The sequence below is a fragment of the Bos taurus genome, chromosome X (assembly GCF_002263795.3).
Source record: "Bos taurus isolate L1 Dominette 01449 registration number 42190680 breed Hereford chromosome X, ARS-UCD2.0, whole genome shotgun sequence".
Taxonomy (NCBI): Eukaryota; Metazoa; Chordata; class Mammalia; order Artiodactyla; family Bovidae; genus Bos; species Bos taurus.
This window is the reverse complement of record NC_037357.1, coordinates 52,451,793-52,478,754: the sequence shown is the minus strand read 5'-3', so window position 1 is coordinate 52,478,754 and position 26,962 is coordinate 52,451,793. Positions and strand designations below refer to the sequence as shown.

At 46.5% G+C, this 26,962-nt stretch overlaps 1 protein-coding gene and 1 long non-coding RNA gene across 4 annotated transcripts; one reads left to right on the top strand and one right to left on the bottom strand.

Moving 5' to 3' along the window:
* Positions 1–318: 318 nt before the first annotated feature.
* Positions 319–26,398, top strand: GLRA4 (glycine receptor alpha 4). 2 transcript variants are annotated; one of them, XM_005227847.4, is made up of 9 exons: positions 319–753; positions 5,526–5,656; positions 5,932–5,999; positions 6,647–6,870; positions 6,996–7,078; positions 9,149–9,289; positions 12,201–12,415; positions 17,883–18,032; positions 24,462–26,398. In XM_005227847.4, the coding sequence occupies exons 1-9, from the start codon at positions 683–685 to the stop codon at positions 24,750–24,752; spliced, it is 1,374 nt and encodes a 457-aa protein (XP_005227904.1). In that variant the 5' UTR covers positions 319–682; the 3' UTR covers positions 24,753–26,398. The 2 variants fall into 2 exon arrangements, with proteins under 2 accessions (XP_005227904.1, NP_001092519.1); NM_001099049.1 differs by lacking the exons at positions 17,883–18,032; positions 24,462–26,398 and having other exon boundaries at positions 12,201–13,201.
* On the bottom strand, positions 17,521–26,647 carry LOC101901997 (uncharacterized). Of its 2 annotated transcripts, XR_003033491.2 has the most exons (3): positions 26,390–26,647; positions 19,824–21,858; positions 17,521–18,634 (listed from the first exon to the last, which is right to left on the bottom strand). It is a non-coding gene; the product is annotated as an uncharacterized lncRNA (long non-coding RNA). The 2 variants fall into 2 exon arrangements; XR_001495576.2 differs by lacking the exons at positions 19,824–21,858; positions 26,390–26,647 and adding an exon at positions 19,479–19,806.
* Between the last annotated feature and the right edge of the window lie 315 nt (positions 26,648–26,962).

The window sequence follows — 26,962 nt, the reverse complement described above, 5'->3', positions numbered from 1 at the left end:
AAAAAATCATTAAGACTAGAGTTTGGCCCCCGCTTGGCTCCAGGCTAAAAGGGAAACTGCTGGGGAGGTGGGGGAAGCAAGGCAGCTTGCCGGCACTCCTCCAGCCCGAGAGTTAGAAGCTGGACAGAGCACCTCCGGCCCCTCTCCAGGCTGCAGCGGCAGCCCAAGCTCCTCCCCGGCACACAACACACACGGACTCGCTCTGAACCCGACTCCAGCTGCCGGCGACTGTGCCTTTAAATTGCTGCTTTCTAGAGGGTGCATCTCAGGGGGAGGTGGGAGGGAGGGAAACATCTTCATACAGTCTCCCTCCCCCATCTCCTCCAAGACTCTCCGGGGTTTAGAGAGTGATTGCTTCCCAAAAAGAATCTCCTTCAGCACCCCGGCAGGCAGGCAGGCTGAGGCCCTCCGGAGCCCCAGGCGAGCTCGAGCAGGAGCCGGTGGGGTTATCTGTGTCAGGATCACTTCCAGGGGAATAGTTCTGGCCCCCTGACTGAGAGGGACGGGGCAAAGAAGAGAGAAGTGGGGAGAGAGCACGCCACTCCTAGCCCGGCCCCCCTCAGGTTCCCTGCGAGAGCGGCCTGAGCAGGAAGAAGGATCTGTACTTTCGGCGTTCCTGCCCCGGGTATCCCCTCTCACCTTGGCAGCCAGGCTGAGAAAAGGACTCCAGGGTCCCCACAGGATGACAACTCTTGTTCCAGCTACCCTCTCTTTCCTTCTCCTCTGGACCCTGCCAGGGCAGGTCCTCCTCAGGTGAGCTGAGTGGGGGTGAGAAGGAGATGCATGCAAACACCGGCTGGGGAGGGGGGCAACTGGGGCTCCGGCAGAGTTTCCTTGAAGTTTGCCAAAAGCCCATGGATAGTATGGCTCCAGAGGCGGACTCACTCACCTCCACTGAGATCCCAGGAGCCTTTTGTGAAGGATGTCAAAGCCCCAGAGGTGATGGGGAGGCTTCTGCGGGTGAGAGCTTCCTGGGTCAGGGTAGGGGCTAGGAGTGAGCCCCTGAACAGAAGCCATCTGTCCTGCCCTCCAACCCTATCTCCCTCCCAACTTGACCACATGCTCCTCAAATCCTTAAAAATGACACCAACCTCTGCCAGCTGCTCACCCAAAAGGTTACAACGAGCCAGGATTTTCCCCAAACCACATTAGGATGAAGCCGGGCTGATCAAAGCTGGCCCCTCTGCACTCTCCCTACCCTGCCCAGGGAACACCTGGCTGCTCCCTGGAGTGGTGCTATGTGGCCATCATTTCCTGGACTTTGGGGCAAGACAAGCTTTGGGCTCCCTATAAATGCCCCCCCCCACCGATTCCCACTTTTCTCATTAGCTGGTGCAGGGGGCAGGGGCAGTCTAGGTGGACAGGGGAAGCTAGGTGGACAGGGGATGCTGGAGGAAAGATGGCTGTGCCCTGGGCTGAACTGGTCAGAAGAGTGCCTCCCAAGGTGGAGGTGGGTGAGTGCCACCGCAATATCATCCTCCTCTTCATTCAGGGAGCACCCCAGGACTGCTTGCCTCTGAGGAGCCTCTTTCTCATGTGCTGGCAGACACGAGTGGGCAGGCAGGCAGGGATTCAGTGGGATTGGCAGGGAGGGAATAAACTTCTTCAGAGTGAAAAGGAGCCCAAAGTAGAATGGCAATGGTAGCTCAGCTGGAGCTGATATGAGGATGCAGGCAGAAGGGGGCACCCAGCTGGCATTTGCTGGCCCTGATGGAGGGGAAATTATACTAAGGCCCAGGCTTTGGTGGCAGCAAAGCCCTCTTGGTGATTAGAGCAAGGTTAGCCCTTAGAAAGTCTTGAGCCCAAGTCCTTCATTGAACTTATGGAAACTGAAGCCTAGAGAGGGCAGGTGACCTGGCCAAGGTCATTTGGGCACCCAATAACAGAATTGGAGTTCTCCCCCCTACCCCACCCCAGGGCCTTCCATGAGAAAGGTTTCCAGCTCTGGAGCCTCCTGAGTCCTGCCAGTGTTTGGAACTTTCCAGGAATGAATGGGAGAAAGGAGAGTCTACACACCGTGACTCTGCTCTCAGGTCCACAAATGAGGTAGCCCTGGAAAAGATGGGCTGCCACGGGGGTTGAGGCCCAAGACAGCTGAGTTCACAGCCAGTCCTGGGACTGGGGCCAGTGGGAGAGATAACATGAGACTGGAGCTGAGGACGGTGGCAAGGCTCTGGCTGCTCCACACTCAGGTCCACGTGGCCTCCCTGGGGGCGGGGGGCAGACGGCAGGCGGCCAGCAGCAGCACCTGGCCAGTGTGGACGTCCCATGGTGAAGCCACGGACGACTTCTGCTTGCACCAGCGCCTCCTTGGATTTTCAGAGCATGCTTAAGCCACCTGCTCTGGCAACCCCTGCTCAGGGCCAAGGTGGCCTCTGTTCCCAGGGTAAGAGCTTCCTCTTGCTCTTAGGATTCGAGAAGGCAGGACTCTAGGGGTCAGAGTGAGGCTGCCACTGACCTTCCCCAACTCTGGTTCCTTGGCAGCCTGCCTGGGGCTGCTTGTATCTTAGTACTACAGTAGATAGACTTAGGTTTTTTTTTTTTTAATTAATTAATTTATTTTAATTGGAGGATAATTACTTTACAATATTGTGATAGTTTTTGCCATACATCAACATGAATCAACCATAGGTATACATGTGTCCCCTCCCTCCTAAACACCCTCTCACCTCCCTCCCCACCCCACACCTTCAGGTTGTCACAGAACACCAGCTTTGGGTTCCACGTCATATATCAAACTCCCACTGGTTATCTATTTTACATATGGTAATGTATATGTCTCAATACTATTCCTCAAATCATTCCACCCTCTCCTTCTCCCACTGAGTCCAAAAGTCTGTTCTTTACCTCTGTGGATAGGCTTAGTTTTGAAGTCAAGAGCTCTGGGTGGGAATCTTGGCTTTACCATTTAGAAACTGTATGATCATGAACAAATTGCTCCATCTTGCACTCCTCACCTATAAAAGGAGGATAATAATGGTACTTATTGAGAGGACTCATGTGAGAACTCTACTAGATAAAGCGTTTAGCATGGTGCCTCAGCTATTTTTATTACTATATCAGTCACTGGCAGGTGCATAGATTTACTGGGAAGGAGGAGCCCACTGTCTCAAAGGAGACTCAGACCCAGGACAGTAGTCACCTCAACTCCCAGCACAGGGGAGCTGGCTTTAGGGATGACAGCAGGATGGAGCAGGAGGCACAGGGCCCAGCCAAGAGTCTAGCTTCAGCTCCACCCTTGCCCTCAAGCCCTTGCTGAACTCCTGGTCCCTGGTCTAGCTATTGGCTGGTAAGCAGACAAGCAGGCATATGGGAGAACCTGTCAGGGGAGAAGAGGGCTGGCCTCTAGTTTAGGCCAAAGCACACTGGCCCCTTCCTTGAAATGAAGCTCTTAGGGAGATAAGATGGGAGTTGACTTTCGCAGCATGGCTTCTTTACTGGGAGTCTTTCCCTTGCTCCTAGAGCCCTGCTTTTTTCTGCCTATAGTATTGCGAAGGCAAGTTCATCTGCCTGCAGCTGCCTGGACCGAGGTCCAGCTCAGAATGTAGCTTCTGGCTGGAGCAGAAGCCAAACTGCCCTCTCCAGAAGCTGGGTCCTAGCCCTTGAGAGATCAGCATGAAGGCCAAACAACAGAAACCAGCTCTTAGGGGTGTCAGTTGCCCTTGAGCCCTTCCCATCCTTGGCTAGGCCAGATGTACAAAGTGTGGCCACAGCTACATTAATTCTGTCACTCATGTTTGAGTGTGTTCAAGACACCATCAGAGTCCAAAAGATGGGATGACCCAGAGGGATGATATGGGAAGGGAGGTGGGAGGGGGATTCAGGATGGGGAACACATGTATACCCGTGGCGGATTCATGTTGATGTATGGCAAAAACCAATACAATATTGTAAAGTAATTAACCTCCAATTAAAATAAATAAATTTATATTAAAAAAAAAAGACACCATCAGAAAGAGAACACTGGATGAGGCCTCAGCTGTGAGACTTTGGGCAAGTCATTCTTCTTTTGGTAGTTGATTGACTGATCTATCTATCCATCCATCTATCTATTATTTATGTATTAAATTCCATGTTTATATGTGAGATCATACAGCATTTGTCTTCGTCTGACTTATTTGACTTAGCATAATGCCTTCCAAGTCTGTCCATGTTGCTGCAAATGGCAGAATTTTCCTTCTTTTTTATGACTAAGTAATATTCCATTGTGTGTGCTGCTGTTGCTAAGTCACTTCAGTCATGTCCGACTCTGTGTGACCCCATAGACGGCAGCCCACCAGGCTCCCCCGTCCCTGGGATTCTCCAGGCAAGAACACTGGAATGGGTTGCCATTTCCTTCTCCAATGCATGAAAGGGAAAAGTGAAAGTGAAGTCGCTCAGTTGTGTCTGACTCTTCACGACCCCATGGTCTGCAGCCTACCAGGCTCCTCCATCCATGGGATTTTCCAGGCAAGAGTACCGGAGTGGGATGCCATTGCCTTCTCCATCCACTGTGTGTATGTATGTATTTATCACATTTTCTTTATCCATTCATCTGTTGATATACACTTGGGTGCTTTCCATGTCTTAGCTATTACAAAGAATGCTGCTATGAACATGGGAGAGGTGCAAATATCTCTTTAACATAGTAATCTTGTTTCCTTGGGGATAAATACCCAGAGGTAGAATTGCTGGATCATATGGTAGTTCTACTTTTAATATTTTGAGGAAACTCCATACTGTTTTTCACAGTGGCTGCACTGATTTACAGTCCCACAGATCACTCCTTCTTTGGAAGGAGTTTTCTCACTTGTAGAATGGAAATAACAGTTTTTGCCCCCATCACATGAGCATTGTGAGAGCAAAAAGATCTAATATATGTGAAAGCAATTGTCTAGGACTGACTAGTGAGCTGCTGTGTTGGCTTATGGCTGTTTCTGTTCTTCTCATTTGCAAGTGGACAAGCAGAAACCCATCTCCTAATCTCCTCACTGATATGGAGACCAGCCAAAGTGCGGTGGGAACAGGGAAGTGAAGGATCTGTAATAAAGTAGAATATAACTGATCTCCAGCTTCTTAGGTGGTACTGGTGGTAAATAACCTGCCTGCCAATGAAGGAGACATAAGAAACTTGGGTTCAATCCCTGGGTCAGGAAGATCCCCTGGAGGAGGGCAGGACAACCCACTCCAGTATTCTTGCCTGGAGAATCCCATGGACAGAGGAGACTGGTGGGCTATGGTCCATGGGGTTGCAAAGAGTCGGACATGACTGAGCACACACAGACTGTAGTCTGCCAGGCTCCTCTGTCCATGGGATTCTCCAGGCAAGAATACTGGAGTGGGTTGTCCTGCCCTCCTCCAGGGGATCTTCTGACCCAGGGATCAAACCCACATCTTCTGCATTGCAAGTGAATTCTTTTACCGCTGAGCCACCGGGGAAGCCCCAGGCTACAGTCCATGGGGTCACAAAGAGCTGGACAGGATGGAAGCAACTTAGCACACATGCATACACAACTGATTTCAGTGATTAACTCTCTCCTCTCCAGAGTGGCCTTGGCAAAAGAGGAAGTCAAACCTGGGACCAAGGCGTCCCAGCCCATGTCCCCCTCTGATTTCCTGGACAAGCTTATGGGGCGAACATCTGGGTATGATGCCAGGATTCGGCCTAATTTTAAAGGTAAGAAGTATTCATCCTACAAAACCTCCCCCTCCCCACTCCCTTTGGGGACACTGAGCCACCCCCATTGCCTACCTTAGAGCCAGGAGGCTGGGGAACAGGTCTAGCACTCACAGCTCAGAAGGAGCATCCCCACCCCATCACCCTGGGTCTGTGTGCCAGACATTGCCTTCTCCCAGCAGTGCCCTGGCCTCCAGTTCAGAGAGGCAGTCTTGGAATCTTCTCCCAGATCCCTGGAATGCTCTACCAATATGGCTGTGCTTTGCTACCCTTAGGCCCACCTGTGAATGTGACCTGCAACATCTTCATCAACAGTTTTGGCTCCGTCACCGAGACTACCATGGTAAAGCATCTCCATGCCCCCCACTTCCTCTCTAGTGTGAATGGGAGAAGCCCACCAGATAGCAAGCCAGTCTTTCCTCTGCCATCCTCTCCCTGTTTCAGTGTCATGGCTAAAGCCATGGGATGTCCAAAGGTGGTCACTAGGAGTTTATCTTTCCCCAGCCCAGGGTTTTTGTGGCTAAAGGCAGACTAGCCTAAGCAGCAGATGGTCGAGTTTGGAAGATAGCGTGATGACTAGCACAGGCTTTTAATCAGAAAAACCTGCATTCAATCTCAGACTCTACCATCTAATAGTTGTATGACTTTAGGCAGATTTACTTAAACCTCTCTTTGTCTCAGTTTCCTCATCTGTAAAATGGGAATCATAACAGCACTCTCCCCTCAGGGTTGAGGTGAGATTTAAATAAAATGATGCATATGAAGAAAGTGCTTAGCAAAGACTCAGGCACATAGTAAGAGCTTAATAAATGTCTTTTCCCTTCCCATCTTTGCCGTATCAGCCCGAGCCTGTCTCCTTCTCCAGTGGAAAATGCGCACTTCCCCTGAGATGTGTTCCCAGCATTTTCCTCCTCATGGCCCTCCTGTGGTAAGCTTGCTAGTCCCTGCAATAACACTGCCTCCGATGGGCCCATCTTTGCCCCCTCCCAGGACTACCGGGTGAATGTCTTCTTGCGACAGCAGTGGAACGATCCACGCCTGGCCTACCGAGAATATCCTGATGACTCGCTGGACCTCGATCCCTCCATGCTGGACTCAATCTGGAAGCCAGACCTGTTCTTTGCCAATGAGAAAGGGGCCAATTTCCACGAGGTGACCACAGACAACAAGTTGCTGCGCATCTTCAAGAATGGAAACGTGCTCTACAGCATCAGGTGCAGCTGGTAGATGGCCAGGAGAACTCGGGGCAAGGGGCAGAGGCTGCGGGGTGGGGGGAGGTCCCTGTGCTGCACTGAGCCACACTCAGCCAGCCTGACTTCTTTCTTCCTGTCCCTGCCAGGCTGACTCTCATTTTGTCCTGCCCGATGGACCTCAAGAACTTCCCCATGGACATCCAGACCTGCACAATGCAGCTGGAGAGCTGTAAGTGTCCCTAGAAAGTCACAGAGCGATGCCTGAGATACCAACTAGTCAACCCCATGCCATGATATTCCAGACAGGAGAAGGGCAGCCCAGAGTGGGGATGGACTTCCCCAAACACACACAGTCAGATCTTGGCCTGGGGAAGACTAGAAGCCAGAGCTCCTGAACACCCAGTCTAATGTGTTTTTCCATTCCCTGGCTATTTGCAGGTCTGGCTGCCCTATAGGGCCGGGGGATGGGAAGGTCCCAACCTTATATACCAGTGTGCTTGGGCTGGATGCCATTTGAGGAGTACCTCCTGTGTCCAGAGATACATTCCCTCTCACAGTGCCTGCAGTAATTCTACCTTTACTTCCTTTGAGTTAACATATTCAAGATGCCTATACACATCTAGAGTTGTCAGGGATGGGGCAGTCTTTGAACCCTGATTCTTTGTGAACATAGGCAACTTTTTTTTTTTTTATTGAAGTATAGTTGATTTGGACTTCCCTGCTAGCTCAGCTCATAAAAAGTCTGCCTGCAATGCAGGAGACCCCGATTCAGTTCCTGGGTTGGGAAGATCCCCTGGAGAAGGGATAAGCTACTGATGCCAGTGTTGTTGGGCTTCCCTGGTGGCTCAGACAATAAAGAATCCACCTGCAATGCAGGAGACCTGAGTTTGACCTGAGGGTTGGGAAGATCCCCTGGTGGAAGACATGGCAACCCACTCCAGTATACTTGCCTGGAGAATGGACAGAGGAGCCTGGTGGGCTGCAGTCCATGGGGTTGCAGAGAGTCAGACACAACTGGGCAACTGAGCACAGCACAGCACATAGTTGATTTACAATGTTTTGTTAGTTTCAGGTGTACAGCAAAGTGATTCCATTATATATGTATTATTTTCCAGATTCTTTTCCATGATAGGTTATAAAAAGATACTGAATATATCTCCCTGTGCTATCCAGTAGGCCCTTGTTATTTATCTATTTTACATATAGCAGTGTGTACAGATTACTTTTGTAGAGAAGTGAGAGAGGACAGTTCTAGGCATAGGACAGTGCCCAGGGCACCAAGGTCAGCCAAGAGCTACCAAGGGCATAGGGTGACAGCCTGCAGCGGCTGTCCCAAGTGCAGGGAAGCTAAAGGATGACAAGGCTGGACATCGCCCATGTCCATTTCTTCGCCATCTCCTGGGCAAGTGAGACTGCGAGATCAGGAGTTATGCATTTGATCCTCAGAAAATTCTTGTCTGTCTGTTTCTAACATATAGTAATAGTGATGGATAGAATTTGTCCTACGTGGTCCGCTTTTTAGAGTTCATAAACCACCTTCACGTCCAAGTCCTCATTACCTCCTCTGAAATGTAAGTGGAACATTTTAGAGAAGGGGAAGTGACTTGCCTACAGTAACAAAGCTACTCTGGGCCAAGGCCCTACACTGGACATCTGTGAGCCTTTGTGTTTCTGCTCACATTTCTACCCAACATGTGAATATAGTCATCTATGTGGCAAGAGCCTTCACAAAATTCTAGCTCTCTGTGAGCAACTTGGCGCTTTTGATGTTAGCTCTCAGTTTGCCCCAGTTCAGGGCCCTGGCTAGGAGTCTGTGGTGTGCACATTGGCCCATGCATGGCTGGCAGGGTATAAATAGCTCTCTCCTCCCTGGAGTGAGGTGGCAGAAGCCCCAGCTCCAAGGCTGGCTCAGCTCAAGGTATGTGGTCAGTACACATGCTTTACTCCCCTGGGTTTGAGATGGGGCAGGAGGTTCCCAGCTGGGTTCCTTGACATCTTTCCAGGCCTCTTGATGTGCTTTCTAGGTCTGTCAGAATAATTTATCTTTGGGACTTTCTAATGCTTGAGAACTAGGTAGGAGAGGAATCTGAAGTCTTCCTGATTTACCCAGTTAGGCTGGGCACATGAAGCAGTTGATCAAGTACCCTCTTCAGAATGGTTTTTCTTTCCCAGATGAGCATGAAACTCCTAAAACCCAGGTCTTAGTCCTCATCTGTTCTTTCCTGCCAGTTCTAATCCTCTCCCTACCCCCAACCAACACCCACACTCTGCAGCCCTCTGCCATCTCTTTCACTTTCAGTTGGCTACACCATGAATGACCTCATGTTTGAGTGGCTGGAAGATGCTCCTGCTGTCCAAGTGGCCGAGGGGTTGACTCTGCCTCAGTTTATCTTGCGGGATGAGAAGGATCTAGGCTATTGTACCAAGCACTACAACACAGGTAAAAAAAAACTAGAATCTTACTGGCTGTGGGCTGCACAAAGGGCCTCCAAATGGGAGGGAAAGGAACAAGGCAGCTGGCCTCTATTGAAGGTCCAATCTGTGCCCGATGGCGTGCTAAGTTTCTCATATGTCTTATCTCATTATGGCAGCGGTGATCAGCCCCATTTCTCAGAAAGAAAAAACTGAGATTCTAAGAAATTGAATCAGTTATCCAAGTCCCACAGTTAGTAAATGACTGATTTCAAATTCAAAGCCCATGTTCCACCACCAAAGCCCATATTCTTGTCCCTATCACATGCTGCAGAACAAATGGGCCTGTGTCAGTGAGTGGCAGGAGTGTTCCACCTGTCCTGAGGCCAACTTCATGTGGAAAGTGAGGAATTTCTACATCTGGGAGAATTCAATGACTACATTGAACCAGGAGAGAACAGAATTCAGGGCACCAGCTGGCTTACTGTCCACACCCCCTGCCACTGTCTCCAGTCCCCAAGTCTCATGAACTGACATGGTTTCCCAGGTGTGAAAACTGGGTCAGGAAATGAAGAGCAGCTGCTTTTCCAGCTTGAGCACCTTCCTTTTGCAGCTTCCCTAATCGCTGTAGGTTCCTCATTTCCACCTACCATTTGGCTGTTGTGAAGAGCTATGATGCTGAGATAGGGGCCACAAGCTGAAGAAGGGAGATCCTGGGTCCCTCCAATGGTGTGCTGATATGCTTTGGGTGCAAGCCTATGAATATGTGTTTGTGTATGCAGGGGTGCAGATAGTTGGGGAGAGGAATGAGCCATTGAACTTAGAAAATGCTGGTGGGAGTGGAAATTGGTGTAAACTTTTTCAGGAAAAAAAAAAAAAACCTGGCAATTTGTATATAGACTTATGGTTTTCAAATTTTGGTGTGCATCATATTTCCCTGGAGAGCCTGTTAAAATATTGATTCCTGGGTTCTACGTCTCAGAGATTCTGATTACATGTGCTTGGAGTGATGCCCAGAAATCTGCATTTGAACACGAATCCTGAAGATTCTGATGCAGGTGGTCCAGGGGGCACACTAAGAAACTTTAGTCTGGAACCTAAATTTTTTCCCTACCTGTTGATCCAGGAATTCCACTCCTTGGAATTTATTTTAAGGAAATATTCCAAAAAATCATATTGACTTTAGACCCCAAGAGGGCTCCTTGGTCACTGTTTATACTGGCAAAAACTCAGAACTGCTCTTAATATCTACCGATAGGGCAGAAGTTAAATAAATTACATAGCACATCTGCTTGCTGGGGTATTATCCAGAGGTCTAAAAGGATGCTTTCAAGGCACTCGTATCAACATTGGAAAATACAAGTGGAAAAGGTTAAGATCTAAAGTTGTATACACAGAATGATTCTATTGTGGTGAAAGAAACAAACCAAAAGCATTTGTTTAAAAATCCTGTAATTGAAAAAAAAAAAAATCCTGTAAGAAAATAGCACCAAGTGTTTCTAAAGCAGTGTGATAAGAGCAAGAACTTTGGAATCAGATAGAGCTGAGTTTGAATACTGGCCACACTATTTTCTAGTTGGGAACCCTCAAGAAACATAATCTCAAAGGAGCTTCCGTTCCCTACCTGTAAAATGGGAAATAATAATTTTACCTGCCCCAAAGAGTTGCTATGGGGTTTAAATGAGATAAACTATATAAAGTCAAGGCACTTAGTAGGGGCTTGATAAATGTCAGTTTATGAATATTATTATTCCCTCTTTACCTCTCACATTTTTTCTATGCTAAACAAGTCATAATCCATTTTGTCATGGAAAACAAAAGCACTATCATCAAAAAGAAAAAAAAAAAAAGAAAGAAAATACAGATACCAAAAACACTTCATGGCTAGAAGCCTGGGGTGGGATGAAGTGAGGTGGACTCAGGCAACAGTGGGAGATCACAGCATCACACACATGACAAAGTCTTAGTCAGTCATTGATGAAATCACTAAGCTTGAGGAATCAGGTCTGCTAACAGCAAGACCAGACCACAATAAAAGAACAACATATGTATCCTCTGCTTTTTGCCTTGGTTATCCTAAGCATCTACTACCAGGGGAAGCTCTGAGCTAGTGTTTTCTTAGCCTTGGGGCGTGGGAAGCAAGGTAAAGTGAAGGTGACTGTCAGAGGAGGAGAGCTTTGGTACATGTGCCCAGGGCCAACACACTTTTTGTTGGTGGAATAGAACGCTGCTGCCCAGTGCTGTCTGGGAACTCGCTGCCCACCGTCCAGAGCTGGTCTCTGTTGGACACTGTTTCCAGATATTTGCTATCCAGCTCTTCTTACTTGCTTAAGACACAGGCAGTGTTTATCTCAGTGAATCATTGCTGGAGAGCTTCAGGGGTCCCAGGACACACCAGCAAGGATGCTGAGACTGGAGTGGAGTCTAGGCTCATCGCTTTGTTAATCATGAGAATAGTACCATCTGCCTATGTGTTCAACACCTCAAATGCATCACCTAACTTTAATTCCTACAATTGCCCAGTGATGGAATGGATATTGTTGTTATTCTAGTTTATAGACGAAGAAACTGAAACTTTAAAATCTTCGGTGTTTCACCTGAGGTCACACAGTTAGTGAGCAGAAGCTTCAGGAGTCAAACACATACAGCCTGGCTTTGGAGTCCTCCCACTCTTAATCCTCTTTCAGTACTGTCATGGGGAAGGCCTTCTGCTGGCAACTAAAGTGCTTGGAGCAAGAGGTCAGGTCCCTGTTGGCTACTCTGAGAGCTTCATCAAAACATACATCTGGGACCTGGGACCATTTTGAAAGGCTCAATTATTGACCCAGATTAGGTGCCCAGAGGCTGGCCCACAGAGATAGGGCTGCCCTACTCCTGCCTCTCAATTTCAGCTGCTGGCTGGGGACCTGCGGCCTGACACCTCACCTCTTTCCTTGCAGGGAAATTCACCTGCATCGAGGTAAAGTTTCACCTGGAACGACAGATGGGCTACTATCTGATTCAGATGTATATCCCCAGCCTACTCATCGTCATCCTGTCCTGGGTCTCCTTCTGGATCAACATGGATGCTGCCCCTGCCCGAGTGGGCCTAGGCATCACCACTGTGCTCACCATGACAACTCAGAGCTCTGGCTCCCGGGCCTCTTTGCCTAAGGTGAAGAGACATGCCAGGGACCTTGCTTGCCACAGAGCTCCCCATTTCCCATTCATTCCCACATTCCCTCCCACTGACTATTTTCCTTGGATTTAAAGTAGAGAAGAGCCGTCAAGCAAGAGCAGGTGTCCTGCATTCTCTTCCCCTGGAACACACTGCTAATAACATTGCAAACAGTGTGAAGACTGGGGTTGCAGATGCTGTCTGGCTAGGGAATGAGTAGACAGTGCTGACTTTGACTTTCATCAGGAAATACTAGCATGTCCAAGATCAAAAGACCCTCAGCAAGTAGAAAGCCCCATTGCCTCATGGCACAGATGAGGGTATTACAGCCCAGAGAGATAGAATGACTTTCTCAAGGTCATGCTTCACAAGGAACAATCAAAGAAATACAAGGATTTTAAATTGACGTCTGTTTCTCACTATGTCAGAAATCAGATACTATCATGAAGAGCTCTAGAGACAATGTCCCTTCTTTGGGGGTGAGAAAACTTTGAGGCAGCAAATAGCAATTAAAGTCAGTGGACTCAGATTTTCTAGGGCCAGGTGATATTTTGATTACACAGAGAGATTTGTGCTGATGGGACTGGACCCAGGTTTTCCCTGCCTCATGTCTTCATGAACAGAATTTAGAGGTCATCACCTCAATGTCCTTAAAGTCAGCAAGGCTCTGAGATGATCAGGGAGCAAGCAAATTCATTCATTCAGTAAATATTTATTGAGCACATACTGTGTACCAGGCACTGTACTATGCCATGGAGAAATAATGGAAAGCAAAACAACACAGTTTTTATGGCTGTTATAGTGAATATATTCCCTCTTGCTCTGTTTTGTTGGAAACCAGGCCCTGTGATCTTATATCTCCCAGTGTTTATTCCTAAGAAGACTTTTACTGGGGACTTAAACAGGCGGTGATCTGGACACTCAGACTAAATTTACAAATTTCCTATATACTGGGGTGGTGGGGCAATAGTTGTTAAGAATAGGAGATTAGAGACAGGTAGTTTTTTTTTAAGACAGGTAGATTTTTATTGAAGTCCCAGCCTCATCATTTGCTAATGGTGATCTCAGGTAAATTCCTTCTCAGTCTCCTCACCTGTAACGTGGGAATATTACCTCTTCCATAGGGTTATTGCAAGAAATATATACGATAATGTATTAACAGAGAGAATGGTGTTTGGCACATAATAATCACTCAATAAATGTTAGCTATTGTTATAATTATCAGGAGTCTAGGTGGAAAGGACTGGGTAGTGGACCTAGGCCTAAAGCAGCTGGTAGTGCTCTCAATTATTTTTGAATCACCAGGAAACCTTTGAGATGATCCTAAGTTTTTCTAGGGACAGACAGTGACAAAGCTGAGATTAGGATCATGTCACAGGGAAAATTGTCAGAGAGAATTTCCTATACAAGCATATCTCATTTTATGGCACTTCATTTTATTGTGCTTTGCAGATCTGCTTTTCTTCCCCCCACAAATTGAAGGTTTGTGGCAACCCTGAGTTGTTAAATGATGGTTACCATCTTTTTAGCAATAAAGTATTTTTAAATTAAAGTATACATATAGTCTTTTTAGACATAATGCTATTGCACACTTACTAGACTACAGTGTATTGTAAACGTAACTTTTACATGCACTGGGAAACCAAAAGATTTGTGCTATTTGCTTTATTGTAGTGATCTGGAATTAAACCCACAACATCTCTGAGGTAGGCCTGTAAGTGTGTTTTCTAAATGTCAAGGATATTGAAGAGGCTGTGAGAGGCAGACTGGGCTTAGTTGAAGCCTACAGGGCCAGGTGAGGCTGTGGTAGTGGCCTTGCATGAAGACCAGAGGAAGAAAAGTAGTTCAGACCTAAGAACCCTGCCCTAGTTTATTGCCGCTGCCATATAAGGAGATTCTCCTCTAACTCAGGGAGTTGCTTCAGTTTATGCCTTATTCTTGCTGAGAGAACTCCTTTCTCCAGTCCCCTCCTGTGAGCAAACACCATCCATCTGCTCCCAGGAATCATTCTGTTTTCTCATATAGAAAGAATGTACTTTATTGGAGGATTGTTTGGTTTTGTTTGGTTTGGGGGGGGCGGGTGGTATTTGGTACCTTCTCATCAGATTTTGATGACCTTTTTTATATATATATATATATATATATATATATATAAAATTGAAGTATAGTTGATTTACAATGTTGTGCCAACCTCTGCTATACAGCAAAGTGACTAGATTATACATATATAGACATTCTTCTTTATATTCTTTTCCATTATGGTTTATCACAGGATACTAAATATGGTTCCCTGTGCTATACAGTAGGATCTTGTTGTTTATCCATGCTATATATACCCGTTTGTATCCACTAATCCCAAACTCCCAGTCCTTCCCTACCCCACCACCTCCCTTTTGGCAACCATAAGTCTGTTCTCTATGTTGATGACCTTTTCTTGTCCTCATTGGCCAATGGCAAAGTACGCAGGCATAGACCCTAAACTAAAAAGTTTCATTGGCCAGCCCCACAGAGCAAGGGACTAAGTCAGAGAGCTTCTGCTCACTCTTGAGTTTGTGCAACATTAGATTTCATGGGAGCCCCAAGGGAAAATGTGGGGCTAGATCAGGGGCTTTTGAAAGCAACAGCAATCTCACCCCCAATACTATTCTAGTGTCCAGGATAAGAGCAGCCAAGGGTCACTTTGTAAGGGAACTCAACTGGGATGGCCATTTCCCATGCTACTGGAAGCCATTCCATCTTTGCCTTTATGAGGGCTAGGGCTCCAAAAGGCACCCATCATTGTCTCTTTGCCAGGCTCTTGATCTGTACAACTTCCAGTTGGTTCAGTGTATAATGGAAGGGCTTAATGGAAGTTTCTACTAGAGACTGACAGATTAGACCTAAAGTTGAAACAGGGAAGAGGAACCCAATTCTTTCAAAGTCCTGTCATCTAAATGGCTCACAGCTCTTGGGGCAGGTAGTAACAAAGAAGGCTAAGAGGGCAAACAGAACTAGCAGAGACAAATACACCATCCACCTATTCATTAATTCAAAAGATACTTACTATGTGCCAAGCTCTTAGCTAGGCACTGGAGATAGAACAGCGAACATGATAGAAATAGTCCTTGCCACTGAAGAGCTTACAATCTAGTGAAGGAAAGAGCCAGGTATATTTGATGGATGCTCAGGTGCAGGTAACCTGAGCACATCCAGTAGGGGCAATCAACCCATACCCGCATGATTAGGGAAGACTTCTCAGAGGATATGGTATCTAAAGTGGACATTTAAGTAAAAATCATCAAGGTGAAGGAGAGACACACAGAAAGAGATGATCCCCTTGGGAGACAACTGAAATTGATCAGCATGGCAGGGTCATAGATTGCAAGGGACAAGGTAAAGCTGAAAAAGTAGGCAGGAGCTAGGTGTCATGCCGAGGGGAGCACTGCCTATATCAGAAGGATAGTGGAGAACCACTGAAGGGTTGTAAGCAGAGGAGTGATATGATCAAACTTACATTTTGAAAACAAAATTCTGGCTGTTGTTTGAAGAATAGATTGTAAGTGGCCAGCAGAGATGCAGGGAGATTGTTTAGGAAGCTGTTGCAATTCTTCAGATGAGCCAGGATAGTGAGTGGATGATTTCCAGAGATATTTAAGGTGCATTGTTGACACTTATTGTTAACAAGACTTTCTTCCTGCTTCTTAAGGTGTCCTTTTCTTTTGATGATCCAAAGTCCTTCATGGACCTCCCCTGTCATTACCTCATTGTGGATTTTCATAGCACTTACTTAACATCCCTGGGGGCACAGTGGGACTGGGAGATGGTAAATGAAATAGGAGGCCCTCTTTGTAGGTGGCAAAGTAGAAACACCAAGGGATGCTTAATCAGGGTTGCCTAGCAACCCACCACTATCATCTCAATAGAATTGCCCTTAAAGAAATAGAGCAGAGTTTCTCCAACTTAGCACTATCATCATTTTGGTTGAGATCATTTTTCTTTGCTGTGTGAGTTGGTGGAAGGGTGGTGTCCTGTGCACTGTAGGATATTAGCAGCATCCCTGGCCTCTAGAAGCCAGTTGCTGGCACCACCCTAAAATTGTGTGACCAAAAATGTCTCCAGACATTTCAAAATGCCCCTGGTCGGGGGTGGGGCGGGGAGATGGGTGTGGGAGTCAGCCCTGATTAAGAGCTACTGAGGTGGAAGATTTTGTGAGACCTGCTCCTTACCTGGAGTGTGCAACATCCTCAATGTCCAACATAGCAGAGGCTGGTGAAAGAAGTTGCCTGTCATGAATCCTACTCCTGCTGGGGAACCACATAAGGTGAGCTTAGCCACTCAAAACTTTGTAAGGAGGTGATCTGATTGAGGAAGTGGAAGGACTTCATAAACCTGAGTTCTGCCCTCCCCTCTGGTCCCACCCAGCCACAACCCTGTTTCAAGAGAAGTGAGCATTTAATCTTCACAAAGGAAATGGGAGAGAAAAGTACAGTTATCTCTCAAGTGCCCTTGGGGGATTGCTTCTGGGATTCCTTGCAGATACCCAAATCAGCAGATGCTCAAGTCCCTTACATTTGGCCCTCTGTATCCTCAAATGCAGAACCCATGGATACAGAGGGCTGATGGTACCTGAAAGCTACCAAGGCAGGTAGTAAAGGAGACCACTAGGGACTGGATAGGCAGAAGCCAGCATTCTTGAAATGACAGAAACATCCATAGCAGGGGGTGGATGGTGCACCCCATTGGGATCCCTACCCTGTTCTGCTTTTCATTGTGAGAGATGAGGCCCCTGCTCTCCACTCATTTCAAATCCTCACCAGGGTCTCTTGCAAAGAATGGCAGGGAAAAATCATAGGATCAAAGGAAGAATAGACATGGAGGAAGGAAAGGAAGGAACTCATAGTCTGGTATTGAGACTTCAACCTAGGTAATTCACAGCATCACTGAATTGATGCCCAGAATCCTTAAGCCCTAGTGCCATCTTCTCACTGGTTTTCTTGGCTAAGACTTTTCCCTTCTAGGCCTCGAATGTCCTCATATGTCTCACTTATGAATAACACACCCTGCCCAATTACCACCACAGCTGTGTTATCCTAGGACAGAACAGAAGGCAAAGAAATCCAGCATTCATGTTCATTGCTTTTTATTCAAAGAAAAGAATCAGAAGAGGATAAGAATGAAAAGGACAATAAGAAGCAGAAGCATAAGTTCAAAAAGGAGAAAGAAAGGAAGGAAAAGAAGTATAGGCAGGAAAAGTAGCTGAAAGTGGAGGGTGAAGAGGGCAGAGGGGTGAAGCATGATGGGTGGTCTGATCTTTTTGACATAGTCCTTCAGATAATGGGACATATCAAGGAAAGCTTCTTTAAACACGAGAAGAAATTCAGGATAAAGCTGCAGAATAGCAGGCAGTTGATGCAGGCTGGTAATCCACTAAAGAGGCCGTGAAAGAACTCAGGAAGGTTGACTCTTCCATTGATGGATGTTGCAGGTGTCCTATGTGAAGGCAATCGACATCTGGATGGCCGTGTGCCTGCTCTTTGTGTTTGCTGCCCTGCTGGAGTACGCTGCTGTCAATTTTGTCTCTCGTCAGCATAAGGAATTCATTCGACTTCGAAGAAGGCAGAGGCGCCACCGCATGGTGAGCATAACTAGGGAGGAGCCCACTTCCTTTCTCCTTTGGACTCCTTCCTTCCTGCTACTCCTCCCCAAAACCAAGACTCAATCTAGACTGCAAGGACTAGACAGGCAGTCAGGAACCCTGGATTCTAGTCCCAGGCTGGTCACAAATAAGCTAAGTACTTTAACCTTTTTGATTCCATTTCTTTATCTGTCCAATGGGACATTCATTCCTGTAGGGCAGTCTAGCAGAGTAAATTAAGGGCATGGACAGATTCCCCTGCATAGTCAGCACTGCCAATATATTAGCCAATATTAGAACCTTATCGACTGACTTACCACGAGATTGCTTTGAGAATTAGTAGTGGTTGCTCCTGACTCTCCTCCCACCCAGGAGGAAGGTATCCCAGGTTGTCGTATACTGATTGGTGGTTAAGAATTCAAGTCAGGCATTGTGCCTTTCTAGGGGAGCATTATAAAGGGTCCCCACCATAACTAAGCTGGAATTGAAACACTACCACTTGCATCTTCTGGCTCTTTCATTTCTTCGCCTTGGTCTCCATTGGGTGCATCAGATTCGTTAGGCATGAGTTGTTATTTTCTCTCATTCTTGTTTGTGATCACCTGGGGAAGCAGAGTAGGTAGGGATCTTGTCCTCATGACAACAGAGGCAGCGCATCCTCCCCCCCACCCCATTGCCCAGACAATAGGTGCTAGGTACACTGTCATGACAACAGAAGTGCTGGGCCACTGTCACAGAAGGAAGTGCCCAGTTATGAGCAAAACTAAACGCCTTTGCTGAGCTACATAAGGTTCACTTAATCATCAGACACACCGAGTTCTGGCCTATCCTGAGCTCCAACTCCCTGTTTACTGCCTAATCTGGAGGCACTAAAGCACATATGATCTCTGGGTGGGGAAAGAAAACAATGATCTATCTAAGCAAACTGGCTCTAGCTTGTTGGGGCCACTCTAACTCGAAGGTTCTTCTCTCTTCCTAACAGCCCCACCTCCCATTTCAGTTGCTCCTGGAGTACCCTTACCATGTGTCTGCACTAAAAATATCTCAAAAGCTACCTCCGGGATTTCATGTTCCTTGCTAAGGTCCCTTTCTGCTGAGGGCAGTGTTCTTGTCTCATCTAGTGGTTCGTCGGTATTCACCAATTTTTTCCCCTCGCTTCAGTCCTTGAGTTGCGGCCTGGGAAGCACGCCCTCTAGTGGAGTGATCCACAACTGCACCTCCTTGACTAGGACCGATCAAGAGTCCTAAAAGCCTTTCCTATCCAGCAGCAGCATCCTAGGCAGAGGCTCAGGGGAAAAACATGGATTTGGCAGAAGGGCAAGAAAAGTAGATACACCCTTTTGTAAGTTAACTGATCCCACCTCCTTAGTTGTGTCAAACCTGCCCACAGGTACCCAAATCTTATCTTTATAGGGGTTTTAATCTTGGTGCCTTCTCCATGCTTACCTTAGAAAAGAACAGTCTGCCAACCCGTTCCAGACTTCTTTTCCCAGCTAAATTGCCTCTACTGGTGTCCTGGTAACAGAAGACTGCTGTAGTCGCTGTAGAACTACTCCAGGGTGACACTTGTCCCACCTCCTTCCCTGCACCTCTCCAACCTCCAACTGCCCACAGCCTATCCCCTCCTGGTCATATACAGGGTGATCCTGACCTCATAATGAAGCCTGTCATAATCAGTGCTCAATTATTACATAGTTATAACAGTAGCCTGGGCCCTGCTTAGGCACCTGGATCCTGCCTCAAAGTGGCCCAGGCTTTTGATTAATGTAGATAAAACCTGAAAACCATTACCTGTATCATTAGTTCTGTCCCTTTTTGAGTTTCCTACAGTCATTGCTATCCCAGAAGAAATGTAGCCAAATCCTGGAGGTCAGTGAGTGGGCTGAAAAAGTTGATACAGGGTTGATTCATTTCTAGAACCTCTCTCTGGACCCTGCTATTCCAGCTAGAGAAGCGATTTTCAGTCTGAGAGGAGCCCTCTTAAGGGAGAGAGAGACTCCATAGGATTTTCAAGGATCCCTTAGCCAAGAGCAAGTTAGGAGTATTCCAGAAGTCAGCCAGCTGTTCATCAAGCTCCAGACTTCATCTTGTTCTTCTCAAATCCCAAATCTCAACCATCCATTTGCACTTTGTAGTGGTCTCCTTCCATGTCACAGTCTAAGATAGCTTATTTTTTTTCCTAGACATTTCTGCTTTGTCTTCTTAGCTAGTCTAGAAGCCTCACACAGAAGGGTCTGTTTCTCATTTTTTATAACCTCAACAGGCCCTGGCACTAGGTTCTGGACACAGCAGCCACAGAATCCAGTCCGCCAATCTTTGCAGACTTATTGGCAAGGGCTCTCTTTCAAGATGGACAGAGGAAAAAGCTTTACCATTATCAACAGAATAACTTGAGAAATGGAAGAAATTTAAAATACTGCCCAATCCTCTCAGGAACTTGGTCCCAGAACCCTGCTTGCCTCTTTCCATCTCCCAGGACCCTTCCCCATTCTCCAATCTCCTCTCCTCACTTCAATATACATCACTCAATATCGATCCATCCTTCCCATCTTCACAACTCATCTCCCACACTGTGCATTCCCATCCCCGCTTGATTTTGGAATATCTTTCCTCTCTAGTTCCCCAGCCCTCCTCCCCTATAGATATCTGCCACAAAAATGCTCCATTTCAACAGCCATGGAAGCCACAAGTATGTTTAGTGTGCTCCGTCATGTCGACTCTTTGCGACCCTATGGACTGTAACCTGCCAGGCTCTTCTGTCCGTGGGATTTCCCAGGCAAGAATACTGGAGTGGGTTGCCATTTCCTTCTCCAGGAGGATCTTTCTGACCCAGGGATCCAACAGTGTCTCTCGTGTCTCCTGCCCTGGGAGGCAGATTCTTTACCACTAGCGCCACCTGGGAAGCATGAAAGCCACAAAGTGGAGTTTAACCCTCCACTGTCCCTCCCCAACACACGCACAAACACGCACACACCTCTGAATGTGGCCTAAATAAGCAATACCCAAATTCAGGACCCTCACCCTTGAATTTTAGTCCACTCATCTTTGCTACCCCAACTACAAGTACAATATGTTAAAAAAAAAGTTTTTTTAAAGAGCCCACGGTGACTTATACTATTGGCCATTTTTTACCTCTCCTGTGGGAAACAGCTTTTTCCAGCTTGAAAAATAGTTCCAAAAAATTCTCTTTAGGTTTACTGTGATTGGAGAAAAGGGAAAATAATTAGATCTATAGAAACAGAAATAGCAAAAGTTGGATTTAACTTTCTCTTTCAGAGCTTTTTGCAAACAAATACATTCCATGCTTTTATCCTCTAGCTCGAGATCTACAGGGATTAGGATGAGCAATGGGGAACAGGGAGTCTGAGGGACTCTGAACTGGAAAGCAAAAGAAAACTTCATTTTATTTACTCCCTCATTTTTCACTTCAGTTCAGTCACTCAGTCATGTCTGACTCTCTGCGATCCCATGGACTGCAGCACACCAGGCTTCCCTGTCCATCACCAACTCCTGGAGCTTACTCAAACTCATGTCCATCGAGTTGGTGATGCCATCCAACCATCTCATCCTCTGTTGTCCCCTTCTCCTCCTGCCTTCAGTCTTTCCCAGCATCAGGGTCTTTTCCAAGGAGTCAGTTCATTGCATCAGGTGGCCAAAGTATTGGAGTTTCAGCTTCAGCATCAGTCCTTCCAGTGAACATTCAGGACTGATTTCCTTTAGGATTGACTGGTTTGATCTCCTTGCAGTCCAAGGGACATTTTTCACTTACTTGGGAGAAATTTTGTTTACCTTTGGTTCTTCATCCATAAAATGGATCCAGCACAACCTGTCATGAAGAAACAGTGTGAAAATGAACTACAGAATACAGGTGAAGTGAGCCAAGGCCTATGGTGATAGGTTGTATAAAGAACTTAAACAAAAGAGCTGAGGTCTCCCCATCACGACAACTCAGGGTCAAAGCACCACCACAAGGGTGAATTGCCTCTGGCCTACACATGTACAGGGCTTCCCTGATGGCTCAGGGGTAAAGAATCCATCTGCTATGCATCAGTCACAGGAGACACAGGTTCAAGCCCTGGGTGGAAAAGATCCCCTGGAGAAGGGAACGGCTACCCACTCCAGTATTCTTGCCTAGAGAATCCCAGGGACAGAGGAGCCTGGTGGGCTACAGTCCATAGGGTTGCAAAGAGTCAGGAATAACAGAACTGACTTAGCATGCATGCACACATGTACAACTCTCTTCACAGAGGCTGGCAAAATCAAGGATTGGGTAGCAAGGCTGTCTGGTGGGCAGACTTAGAGAGACCTTTCCCTATGCCAACTATGCCATTCTTTTTAAGGGGCCTCAGGCCATTGTGCAGAGGTAGGGCAAGAAGCAATTGTTTTTTCTGCCAGGCACTCTGTAGCTAAGATTCTCTTTTGAGTAGACTCTTCAGTTTGAGATCCTGAGAGGATGCTGGCTTCATGAGAACAAAGCCATTCCCTGTCCTGTATTCCGCATGTGGCTCATCAGTCCATTCATTCATTCAACTAATATCTACTGGGTGCCTATCAGATGCCAGCACTGTGCTAGGCACTGGGGACACAGCGGTGAGCCAGACTGATGTCCTTTCCCATGTATGAGCCTGCAGCAGGCAGAGAAAGAGATAGGATCTGTTGACAAATCTCTGACCTGAGCTTGTCTACCTCTGATGCCCAGTGACAGGCTAGGCCTTCTAGTGTTATCATAATCAAGGATTAATGGGACCAACCACACTAACATCTCATTGATGAAGCCACTTTTAAATGGGTTACTATAATTATAGAGGTCCCAGGATAAAGACCCTATGATGTCCTTCTAACTGCATAGCATGTGTAAAATCTACTTTATCTACGTTTTATGTATATCTGTCATGTCCATTCAATATATACATGTGCCTTATTCTGTTTAGTACTTAAAGTCCTAAGTATCAGGAAGACCACAATTCTGGGCAAACTGAGAAGATAGTTGGTACCATCCCAGAAGAGGTTATTTCTTACATAGCTGAAGCTTTTACTGCTATAAACATTGATACTTTAGAAAATTATAACCATCTTTGAATGAAGTATTCCTAGGTTGTAGTATATACTTACCTGTCCTAGGTCTAATTTCCAGGTTGTGAACCACCACTTGTGATGGCAGTGTGTCCTTTAGAAGGAGATAAAATGGGGTTGAGGTTGTGTGCTACTGCTAAGTCACTTCAGTCGTGTCCGACTCTGTGTGACCCCCTAGACGGCAGCCCACCAGGCTCCCCCGTCCCTGGGATTCTCCAGGCAAGAATACTGGAGTGGGTTGCCATTGTAGAAACCAACAATAAATAGGCTCTGAGTTAGGCCCTGAAAGACTTTTTTTTTTAATTTTTTTTTTATTTTTAACTTTACAATATTGTATTGGTTTTGCCATATATCAACATGAACCCGCCACAGGTATACACGTGTTCCCCATCCTGAACCCTCCTCCCTACTCCCTCCCCGTACCATCCCTCTGGGTCGTCCCAGTGCACCAGCCCCAAGCATCCAGTATCGTGCATCTAACCTAAAGTTCTATTGATCACTCGGGAGCTTTGGTTCTCTCTCTCTCTTCTTTTTCCTCTCTTTCTCCCTCTCCATCTCTCTCTAGGTCTCTATCCACCTATCTTTCTGGCCTTACCTCCTGACTCCCAGCTGTGTTGTAGCTACTTAAGGTTGTCAGTTGTCATTTTTATTGGACAAATGAACTTTGTGTAATCTGCTACATTACATAATGCTTAGATAGAATTTACCTCTTCAATGTTAATGTGTTCATCAGAATTCATGTACTGCACATGAATGGAATGTGTATTGGGTAATAAATGTTACCCTAGAAGTACACACATCTGCAAGAGCATAATCAGCTTTACCCTGATTCGGATAACCCACTAGGTTATTTAAAACTTTTGGAATTTTCAGAGATAAACATTTTTTTAAAGATACTATGTACAAGGAGACATAATTCTTCAGCTTTTGGAAGTCATTAAAGTCAAGTTTCCAAGTCTAACTATCTCAGCTGTGCTTTCTAAAGGTTTCATTGTTCTCTTTATTCTGTTTATTACCAGTCAGAGATAACTTGACATTGAGATGTGCCTCTCACAGTGAGTTGGCACTTTCCTGGGTTTTAGATGGCTCTAAATGATGTTACGCATTTTAAAAAGGCAGCTCAAGGCTTATCTGCAAATGGAATCATAAACTTATACCATACGTACCACGTGTAGCTGCTTAGCGTACATCTATCTCGTGAGTAGTTTTGTGACCATAAAAAAGCATGCAATGAGCCTGTGTATCCACCTACCCTGTCTGCATAGCATCACCCGAGATACTTGTGTGGTGTGGTCTCTATTCTTCTACATTAGAACTGTGACCTCAAATTCTGCCTTTTCTTCCATGTAATTCCAGGAAGAAGATATCATCCGTGAAAGTCGCTTTTATTTCCGTGGCTATGGCCTGGGCCACTGCCTGCAGGCAAGGGATGGAGGTCCAATGGAAGGTTCTGGCATTTATAGCCCCCAACCTCCAGCCCCACTTCTAAGGGAAGGAGAAACCATGCGAAAACTCTACGTGGACCAGGCCAAGAGGATTGACACCATTTCCCGTGCTGTCTTCCCTTTCACTTTCCTCATCTTCAACATCTTCTACTGGGTTGTCTATAAAGTGCTACGGTCAGAAGATATCCACCAGGCACTGTGAATAGGAGCTTAAGAGTCCAGTTGTTGGCTTCCTGCTTTCCCCTTGTGGGCTTTCCCTCTCCAGTAGATTCCATCAAGGGCTTGGACAGCTCCTTCCTGATCTCCTACTCAGAACTTCAACAGCCAATCCCAAAGCTATGTGGAGCTACAATGCATGGTGCCAGTGGTGGCTGTACTTAGAAAGATGGCTCACCTATCTTCATCCAGATTTTCTCCATACTATCCCATTTCTCATGAAAGTAAGGTTTGGCTATGTTCTTGTAGCCAGGATAACCCTGACTGGAGCTTCTCTGTTTTTAAGTTCTCTGGTAGAGGATATTCAGAACACTGCTACTAGATTCTGGCATTTGTCATCTTAACCTGTACCAATCTTTGCCCTGCCACCTCCTACCCAGAGTCTGACCTTTACTATGCCCTCTGTCCCTCCTACCACGGGTCAAACAGGAATCTTTCCCATCCCCAAATGCTGCCCTGTGTGACTTAGTCAGGTTTCCTTGACCCTGGGAGGAAGGCAAGGGGACAGATTCCCCACTACTAAGCTTGGAACAGTCATCGGCTACACTGGGGTAGGGTGTTGCTATACAACCCAACAGAGAGGTCTTCAAGTTTTCTTGGAACCTCAACACTGTTAAAATGGGGTCAGGAATCTTGGACTCTCAGAAAGACCACCTTTCCCAATCTACCCAAATTTCCTGATCTCAGAAATATTTGTTGTATTCCCTAACTAGCTAGCATCATGGCAGGGTGTGTTTGACTGCTGTGGAGTGTAAAAAGAGAAAGATGCTTAGACTTTTAGAAAGTTACTTGATGGTGCTATAAAGCTTTCAAGAAAAGTGAGCTTAAGGCGGTAGGGCCTAGGAGGCTTAGAATAAGAAACTATCCTAAGAGAGTCTTCTGTTGCCTGCACTTTTGTTTCTTCTTTTCTCTAAAGTCTCTTTATTTCCCAGGACCTCTCATTTCCAACTTGCTCCTTCACCTCCTTTCAGTGAGCAAATAATAATGCCATGCAACCATGCCCAGGATAAAGCAGCCTACCAGGCTCCTGGGAAGGAACTAGGTATATAGAGGATCCCTATCCTGAACAAACATTGACTTGGCCAAGCTCAGGATGGAGTTGTCGAAGCTAGAAAACCATAATTTGGACATTTTTCTTAATCCTTCTCATTTCCCTTCTCTGTCCACAGTGAGGAAGTGGAGCAGTCAGTTGAAGCTACCCAAAAATATCAGAACAGAAAGAGTGTAGAAGCGCTCATCTCAGGCCTGACACTGGGACACGGGGAAGCATGGGCCTGGTACTCTGAGTCCTTTGAAATGATCCAACTGGGAAGAACTGTAAAAAGGAAGATTAAAGTGCAGGGCTAAACAGCTGGAAGACAGAAGTGATCAAACAATCTCTTAAACATCTTGTCTTTTTCTCCGAATCTAGAATAATTAACTATGTAAATTCAGTCTCTCTCTCTCTCTCCCCCCTGCCCCATATCTTCCTCCCTCCCTTTCGCTTCCTCCTTTTCTCCTTTCCTTAAAAACAGGTGTTCAAAATTTTCTGAAAGTCAATAAATCCAATGACCAAAGTAGATCCTACAGACAAACCAAGAGCTCAGCTTTCTTTCCCCCTTTTCCCTATGGAGCTTGTCTGACCTTTGCTCTTTGTGGAGATACTCCTCTTGTCTCTTGGCTTTGTGGCGAGCATTCTGGGCTGACCAGGATAGCTGGACCAGAAATTAATCTTATTGAAAATATTAATTATGGTGGCCAAGGCGATTCCGAACTAAAGGACTGGCTTAAGAAAGGAGGGGGCAGAGAATCCCTGTTTTCCCATTTCTGCCCAGGTAGTGCCAATCAATGAGAGGCCACAAGCAATACCCCTTTGAAAGGAGCAGAGAGTATCTCTTTGATACTCTCCATGGTCAGGCTGGGGTGTCAGGCTACTGCAGCCCGAAGGCGGGGGTAGTGGGGGGTGGACTATGGAGATGAGCCTATTGCACAGAGCTCTACTTGTTATAGATCTTGTCCAGATGGGCCAACTGCACAAATCTGCCCTGTTGGAAGTCTCAAGAACAATGCCCTGGAGACAGCTACAGCACTGAGCAATAGAGCCTGCCCAACTGGGACTCAGCTCAGGGCATCAGCTGGTGCTGGGAGCCAAAGAAGCCAAAGTACCAACCAACATAATGGCCCAAAGGAGTTCACAAAGCTGCTCAGAGGCAATGC